We start from the raw sequence: 9096 nt of genomic DNA on the forward strand, positions 1-9096 counted from the left end.
GGGAGAATACTGGTTATGGAAAAAGGGAATGGGACAGACAAGCCATCAATAGTCATGAAAGGGAGAAAGGGGAAGTAAATAAACTTCCACAAAGATGGCAGAGAAACCTCTAATTGTTTAACAAGTTTAATTGCTTAAGTGAACAATTTCTTGAATAAAATAATAAAACAGGATTTTTTTTACCAAATAGAAATAGTTTCACAGTACTTAAACTTTATAGGACAAGTTGCTTTACCACCCTGTAAAAGGACTGTAGTGGAAGAGCCGAAATATGAACGTGGTGAATACAGTATTACTAAGAGAAGCTTATTACTGAGGAAACTGCTGATTGTCATTTGATAGCTGCAGTAAAACAACAGTCCCTGATTTCACCAAGAGATCATTAAAGAATTTTGGTTTGTGAATCTTGGCATGACCTTGTCAATTACTGACAAAGGGGGAGGGGGGCATATGAAAGAGTTAAGCTTTCATGAAGTCTCAGTCTTCATGATTCCATGCCACTCTGGTATATAGATGAGCTAACTTTATTTCACCGCCATAGATGTGGCCATAGAGAGAGAAAAAAAGAGCACTTGCATCTAGCAGGCAGAGGCTGGAGAGAGAAAACTTATTTGAAGTTATGGCAATAGCTTTTAAAGCTTTCTTCCAGAGGAAAATATGAAGGCAAGAGGATTAATTCTGATTCTAATACTTTGAGCAATAGATAGGAATCCACACAATATCCTGCTAAGCAAAAAGGGTTTGTGGACGGGTAGCTGGAGCATATGTGAAATTTCAGAGAAACAGTGGGCCTTGGTCATGTGGTAAAAAAGCTGGGAACAAAAGGGGAAAAAACCACATTTTAATAGAACAAAATGGGGGAAAAAAGGAAAACTCCCCATATTCTTCATGTGTCTGTATTCAGTACAAAATCACAGAGAACACTCCTAATAATTTTGATGGTATAATATCCTAATAAATCTGGAATAATATTGCAATGCAGGAGATTTGAGGCAAGTTAATGCAAAACAGGCAGAAGACAGGCAGGACTGCTATACAGGCTTCCTCTCAGAAATCTTCCAGAACATTGCAAGTGCAAACCCACCAGTATAATGCAGAGAAATCAATCCACAATAAATAACGGATGTAGTATCACAAATGAACAAGTCTCAGATATTCAGTTGTGTGGAAAATAACACGACAAATTAAGATATGCAAGTATAAAGAATCATTACCTGAAATTCTTAAATAAGTTTTATAACTTATTTTCAATGTCATCTGGATTTTTTATTTCTATGTATCAAAAATAAGTTAGCCTTTAATTACCTTTTCATGTACTTTATGACTAGATCCAGCTTTTCTAAATCCTTTTCTTCTATCAGATCAGTACAATACTTCACAACTTGCAAAATGTCTTCCTCCATGGGATCTGCAAAATTATAAATAATTTATAGGATGCTTCTTAGAAGCAACAGAAATTAAGCAGCTTTAAATTAAAGGATGTTTTAACACTGATGTAAATTGATACTCCTTTTAAAACAAAAATTCTGCCTCTTTCAAGTGAGTAAAGTAAGCTCCTTGTGTTTTATTATGTATGAAAAATCCTGTGTGATTTTGAACATTGTCTAATTTTAAATATGTGTACTGGAGGATATACTTCTCTGGCATTTTAAGAGAAATATCCTTTGAAGACTACAGAATGCAGGCAATAGTGGAAACCCACAGTAGCTCTTAAGAGTACAGTAAATAACTTAAGAATTAAAATATTTTAAATATTGAATCTCCTATTCAAAAATACCAGGATTATAGAATGTAATTATTTGATGACATCCAGTACAAACATGAAATGTAGCTTTGTTTCAATTACATTTACTTATAAGATACACCAATTCTTTCATTAAAAAGTAATGTACCTAGAGTTTACCTGATATAGTTGTAATCCATTCCTTAAGCAAGGCCTTTACATCGTTAAATTCAATAGCTCCTGCTAGATTAGGTGCTTGAGGCCAAATTGTGATAGATGATAATGGCTGTGAAATAGATGGACTGGAAGGATTTGTAATAGCTTGTACTTCTTCCATCTATCCAGAAAGATATATAAAAATGAAAATTTCTTGTCTTCTCAATAGGAAACATTTAATAACCCAAAGCACAAGAACCCCAGAAAAATAAGAAATTTATTATTTTAAATCAGAATAAGTTTAAAAACACTGAAATGCTGCATTATCTTATAAAGTTACCTGAGGATTGTCACTGATTGCTTTTTCCTGTTTCAAGAAGTTATCTATTAATTTCTGAGGACTTCCAACAGAAACAACCATATTTTTTGCAGGGTTACCCAAACACTTGTTTTTGTAAGGACTAAGGTTATTTTTTACTGGGCTGACTTGGATTTTCTTTCTAGTTCTTTTCTTACTTTTTGTAACTGGATTCTTTGATGCTGAGAAGAAAGAAATAAGACTGAGAATTGCATAGTATTTTATGATTACAGAAATAACCATAACACAGCCATTGTAACACAAATTTGCTGCAATAAAAAAGATTACATGTAATTATTTGACAGGATTGCATTCAAAGACTTACCGGTGGCACTTGTTTGCTGTAATATGTTCTCTACATGATTTTGCCTTTGGTCATATGCTTGTTTAAGTTCCTCCTGCAATTCTGAAGGAAGGGCGGCAAAAACATCAGGATCCACCTAAGTAATAAAGCATCCACTTGTGAGTATATCACTGATATGAAATCACTCTGAGTTTTGGCTCTAGTGTAAGAAATAGATTTATATTAATGGTGTGTCTAACTAGAAATCTAACAGAACCTCTATAGAAAATGCTTACCACATTAAATCTACTAATACATATTATCATTTACCTGTGAAAAGGCTGGAAGTGCTATTATATTAATTCCAGCATTACTGCTTGATTCCTTCTGATCAGGCATCTGCAATAGAACGGTTCCAGCAGGCTGGGTTGGAAAGCTAGTATTGTATCCATTTATTGGTTCCTTCTTGCTATTATCATGTGCATCTATTTGTTGAAGAGAATAAGCATGTTCTATTTGTTCTCGAAGATCAGAAGGCAGTGCTTCCAAAACAGACTGATCAAGCTATGAAGAAAAAAATGTGAATATAGTGTTTTTCTTTAAGAAAGTGGAAATGAAAATCTGATGTAACTTAAACACAGAACTCTTCTCAGAAACACTGTATTTACTCTCTGCTTAGTAAGTAAACAAGTACAAAATGTTTAGGGTATAAAAGGAAGAAGCTGTTCTTCTCTTGTTCCTGTGTCTACATGTAATAGTAGAATCTAACATAAGTGAATGCATCCTAGATGCTCAGGACAAGTGAAACTAAATCCTTAAGTCTTGACTTCCGGTTTTGTGCGGTAGTAACTGGTCACAGGCTTGTGGATTCTCTGCACCCCTGCAGCTAATTTTGCCCTGCCAGGGGATCCTAAATAGGTGTAAGTCACCGTGGAGAGGCAGCGAAGAAAGAAGGGTGCTCCAGCGATTCCGGAATGGCAGCGGCCGTTCCATTCAACTTGGGGAAAGCCTTCTAACTTGACAGAAGAAAGGCTGGCCGTTTTGCATCGACCAGCCCAAGCTACTAGTAACCGAAGTCCAAAAGCAGTAACCAGCACAACTATGAACAGCTTGTTTGAAACTGGGTGAGGAATCTGATCTACTCTTTTCTATTTTATATGCAATTTCCTGGAAAAGATCCCTAAGGAACAAAATACCTCCGAAAGGGAAGGAGGGGGATTTCCACCTCACCCTTATACTAACAGAAGCTGTGAATTAATCTTTTTATAGAGGATCAAAATACATGGAAGTGAAATGCTGCTGACACCTAGTGGTGGATTAAGACTAAGACAGCTATGACTTTAATATAGGTAAAGGTTCCCCCGCACATGCATGCTAGTCCTTTCCGACTCTAGGGGCCGGTATTCATCTCCGTTTCAAAGCTGAAGAGCCAGCGCTTGTCCGAGGACATCTCTGTGGTCATGTGGCCGGCATGACTAGACGCCAAAGGCACATGGAACGCTGTTACCTTCCCAGTGTAGTGGTCCCTATTTTTCTACTTGCATTTTTACGTGCTTTCGAAGTGCTAGGTTGGCAGAAGTTGGGACAAGTAACAGGCGCTCACTCTGTTACGCGGCACTCGGGATTCGACCCGCCAAACTGCCGACCTTCTGATCGACAAGCTCAGCGTCCTAACCCACTGAGCCACCACGTCCCTACCGACTTTAATATAAGACTTGGCAAAACAGCTAATCTGTGTCTGTGACCTTCAAAGCTTTAACAACAAAGAACAGCTGTGATAAAAAAGACAATCTGGTAAGAGAATTATAAATTTCAGAAAAAAAATCTTTTTTGAACTATTTGGATTACAAATATCTATTTAATTCGGTCTCTAAAGCTATTTACAGAGAAAAGAAAGGAAGAGAAAAACTCAAAATTCTTGGCCATGGATCAAAGACATATAGAAAGAACATACCAAGAAAACATAAATACTTCACAGGAGGAGATATATAATATACCACAACTAATTCAAGCAACAATGACTTTAAACCATAAAGAAATCCAAAATAGCTTTGAAAATATAAATCAATCTATTTCCAAATTAACTCTGCAACAAAAAAAAATCCCAGAAAACAACACAGAAGGAGCAGATAAAGCAGATAAATGGATATAGAATTGAGAATAGAAACTTAATGATGGAACTTAACCAAACAAACATTTAATTCTAGCGGAAAATCTTTTTACAAAAATTGGAAAAAACAACTTATCCCGTAAGACTACAAAATAAATCTGAGGATAAGAAAAAATGTTTTGAATAAGAGTTAAAGGATTAGATGGAATATTTAAAGATTAAACATATTTTTAATTATGGTTAATAAAGAATAAGAAATCTTGGAAACAAATATATTAGTTTAGGAGGGATATATATTTTAAGTAGCATGTTATTTTTTATGTTTCTTTATTCTTGCTCTCCTTTCTTCTTTTTCACTGTTTTATCTATCCCTTAGGAAATGTAAAAGTATGAGATGGTTCATATGAAAAAAATAAAGAGTCAAATTTTTAAATGTAATTAATTTTTGAGAAAATCTTAACCAGTAAGAATACCTAGAATTTGGTGGGAGAAAAAATTAAAGACTGTAACAGGATCTATGATAAGGCAACCAGAATGATCAGATAGAAAAGAAATATTATATTGATGAGATTATTATTTTTAAGAATATTGGGAAAAATTATATATTTAATTGTTATCTATTGAAACAATAATTGTATTACTCAATATCTGCAATGTTGTGGGAAAAGAGGAAATCAACTAAAACTATTATGTGGATTATGGATTATGGAAATCAATTGTTAGTGATTGCTTTGTAACTGTAAATCCAGACAACACACTGTTCACCAATTATTAAGTGGTTTATGTTTGAAAAAAATCAATAAAATATATTACAAAAAAAATAAATAAATCCTTAAGTCTTTCATAAGTAATTGAAATATAAAGAGAAATGGCTAAAACTGAAATAATTCAATCAATAGACTAACTGATGGAAGAGAGTGGCAATGCTCTTTCCTTATTGTCCAATGTCAACGGTCCCACCCAGTTATCTAGCAAAGAAAAATTCTTGGCCATTTGTTTTGCCAAGAGCATACTTTACTGAAGTTGAAATGGATACAGAAATAGCATAAGCTAAATCTGAGGTTTTCCCATGCAAACAACACAGAGTTCCCTCTCCCTCCCCTTCTGCAAATATCCAACCAGGTGCTCAGTTCCCAGCTCTGCATATTGTTGGTTGACCTTGGCTAGCTTTTCACAAGACTCAGCCGGGGGCTGCCATTCCTCCCCCATACTTACATTCCAAGCTCCCTTCCTCTCCCCCCCACCCCCAAATATCAGGCTATCAGCTCATGAGGCTTGGTAGGTCAGATGCCGCCATGGCATCCAGGGAATTCAGACAAATTTCTCTCCCATTCAATTAAACAAATTATTTTTCAAACCAAACCCAGGAAAAACACATGCACTGGAGTACTAAGAAGCATTACGTATAAACGGCCACAAACTATTCATCTTATGCATCCTTTATTAAGAAAGGGGCATAAAATTGATTTTACGTTATCCATATAAAAAGAAATTTTACCTGGGAAGCTGATGGCACTTCAATACTTAAATTAAGCCTGGATTTTATACTGATTGGTGGATATAAACCATTCAAACTGGTATTAGGCTCAGATTTGCTGGTAATGTGATGGAGTTTAGTTGCTTGTGATGGTAACTCTGTGTATGCTTTTGATGTAGAAGATATTTCAACATCCACAGCAGCCAAAAACACTATCAGTCAAAGAAAAGGCAACATTTTCAATCACTGCAGAACACCAAGCTAAAACTACAAATGTATAGTAACTCAACTAACTTTACCTATGGTAACATACTATTTAAGAAGGAACTCTGTTTTCTAAGAATAAAAATTTATTTTAAAAACTATCTTTAAAAAAACCCACAAGCAAAATGTTATTTATCTTCCAACCTTCCTTGCGTTCTTCTTCTTTGTTCTTGGACTTCTTCACAGCTTTTGGAACTTGCAAAAAATCAATAATTGAATCAGCTCCACCAGGCAAGAACCCAGAAGGTAATGAAGTGTTAGAGGAAGACATGGAAATTGTTTTATTAACTGGAACTAGCTGATGCACTTGAATTCCAACCTAGGAAAGAAGATTACCAGGGTAAATTTTGGGGGATAGGTTCTTTTACAGTCTGCTGCAGCAAAAACTATTGTCTTCTAAAGATATTTAACATTAATAAATTATTTTTGGAATACTTTTTCATAAATCTATACTTTTTCATAAATCTATAGCTTTCAAACACACCCGCACGGACATACCCCACTGTGAGTGAAAAAAAGCCCACTATGGATGTTTATGAGAATAATAAAAGGAGAGGTCATAGTGAAATTAAATTTACAAGATTTGTTCAGTAATAAGAATCTACAGTTATTCGATGAAACATTCTTGAACCAGTTAGCTGATTAACTAAGAGTGAATGAAGATCTTACAATCTGTTTAATCCAAGAGTTTCCAAAGTTCCCTAACCCTAGCCAATGCTCCTTTTCATATTCTTATTTCTCAGATCGGTGTTTACCATTTTAAATAATGACTGGCCAGTTAGTCCAATGTAAAACTGCACTATTTCACATGTAATAGGATTTATCACACTGGAAGAAATAAATATTTATCACATATCCACTCCTATTTGGAACAATAAAGCAATACCAATAAATAATTTTGTAGAAGAGAAAATCAAGCATGAGTGCTGAAGTTGCAGTGATTTAAAAACTTACCCCTCTCATATCAGAAATATTCAATTTCATTGTGTGAAACATATTTATTATTTCTTTCCCAATCACTCTGGCATTATCTGTTGCATGGTTGAGAGTCACAGTCCTACAAACATATACATTTTAAAATGCATCAACGGCCTTACAATGGCTACTGATTAGATTGAGTACATGTCATCACTAAGATCAGAAGAAGCACATATTTGAATATACTCATTATTTCCAAAATTGCCAAGGACTATTGCTGTCATATTTTGTTTCCATGATTGTGGTAGAAAACTGAGTTGCCAATACAGAAAAAAGAACTCGATAGGCTTCTAGACATGTTTTTTTTAATCTTAATTTCAATTGTTTTACAAATTCCAATCAATCATACAAACTAGATATAAACATATCGAATTACATTCAATAGTATATGCCAGTAGATAATTTTGTAGAAGAGAAAATCAAGCATGAGTGCTGGATCCAGTGATTTCAATCGTAATATATATAGAATGTAATCTATTGAACTTCTGTGTGTGTGTGTGTGTGTGTGTGTGTGTGTGTGTGTGTATGTATGTATGTATGTATTTATGTATATCTATCTATCTATCTATCTATCTATCTATCTATCTATCTATCTATCTATCTATCATCTATCATCTATCTATCATCTATCTATCCTATCATCTATATCATCTCTCTCTCTCATCCATCAGCTCTCTATCTCATCATCTGCCAAAAATCCCATACTTAAATTTAGTAGACTTTTCTAAGGTATATGCACTGTTTGCCTTATCTATTCTTCTGCTTGTAAAAATAGAACAGGCAAGGAAGACCACTTTACACTTAACTATTGCCCAAAGCTGCTTTTCCTTAGAAAAAGTAACCATTATGCAAGTAATATATTGAATGTTCCCTTCTTTCTCTCTCCAAGTTTCTTAACACTATTTTGTGCAGTACTATTTTGATCATTATGTGGTATATTACTATGTTATATTTTTCCACAACTCAAACTCTTAATGCTAAAAAGGGCATTTAAAAAAAATCTTAAAATATCTAGGAAATCTTGATTTTATCATGAGTGAATATCATTACAGTGCACTTAGCTACTCATTTCCTGATACTCGATTCTTCTCCTATCCCTTTCTAATGTGAGTACGCATATGATAAAAATGATTTGATTAGCAAGTTGTTTTCAATGATTACCACTGATGATCAGTGCTGTCATGTTATTTCTTTTACAAGCTAGGACTGTAAACTTCTAGTTTATGAATCTTGTTTTTAAAGACGGCGGAAAACCAAGACCTTAAGTGTAAAAAACTTGCTAGATTAATATGACCACCTATAAAAATTATGTTAGCAGAAAAAGCTACTATTGAGGGAATGGGTTTTGTTTATTAGCCCACTACTGATAATACAGGTTTACTATTCTCTGGGAATATAGCTATTGTCATTTTAACTTAGGTGGGAGCTAAAAAAACAAACAAACCCAAATCTTGCATTTCAAAATCTATCATTGGCTTACTTGTTTAATTTCTGCAATTAAGTTCAGCCTTTGGTCTTATTTGCTCCCTGCACATTTTGTTAGATAACAATGGTGTATTTTCTCTAGCTTGTCCCTATATTCTGGCAGACAAGAATCAAACTAGTAGCTTTATTAAGTCCCCAATAAGTTATCACACACAGTGAGGTCCAATTAATACTATGAAAAAATTGTGTTGACATAAGTCTACTACTTTACCTTTCTTTAAAACAACAGATATTTTACTACTAATTTTTAACAATAGAAAAA

At 34.3% G+C, this 9096-nt stretch overlaps 1 protein-coding gene and 1 long non-coding RNA gene across 3 annotated transcripts in view; one reads left to right on the top strand and one right to left on the bottom strand.

The window, feature by feature from the left end:
• Positions 1-9096, bottom strand: part of REV1 (REV1 DNA directed polymerase) — a 61238-nt gene that overhangs the window by 2151 nt on the left and 49991 nt on the right. Inside the window, exons 15-22 of one of the 2 annotated variants that reach the window (XM_083362959.1) lie at positions 7326-7428; positions 6516-6690; positions 6129-6319; positions 2851-3084; positions 2563-2677; positions 2220-2419; positions 1904-2060; positions 1306-1408 (exon numbers count right to left, since the gene is read on the bottom strand). In XM_083362959.1, the coding sequence (XP_083219085.1) occupies positions 1306-1408; positions 1904-2060; positions 2220-2419; positions 2563-2677; positions 2851-3084; positions 6129-6319; positions 6516-6690; positions 7326-7428 (1278 nt within the window). The remainder of the gene's footprint in view (positions 1-1305; positions 1409-1903; positions 2061-2219; positions 2420-2562; positions 2678-2850; positions 3085-6128; positions 6320-6515; positions 6691-7325; positions 7429-9096) is intronic. The other variant, XR_014492566.1, reaches the window with a different exon arrangement.
• On the top strand, positions 1404-7086 carry LOC310640594. Its single transcript, XR_014492567.1, has 3 exons — positions 1404-1539; positions 2543-2699; positions 6558-7086. It is a non-coding gene; the product is annotated as an uncharacterized lncRNA (long non-coding RNA).

This window comes from Vipera ursinii (assembly GCF_947247035.1).
Source record: "Vipera ursinii genome assembly, chromosome: 4".
NCBI lineage: Eukaryota > Metazoa > Chordata > Lepidosauria > Squamata > Viperidae > Vipera > Vipera ursinii.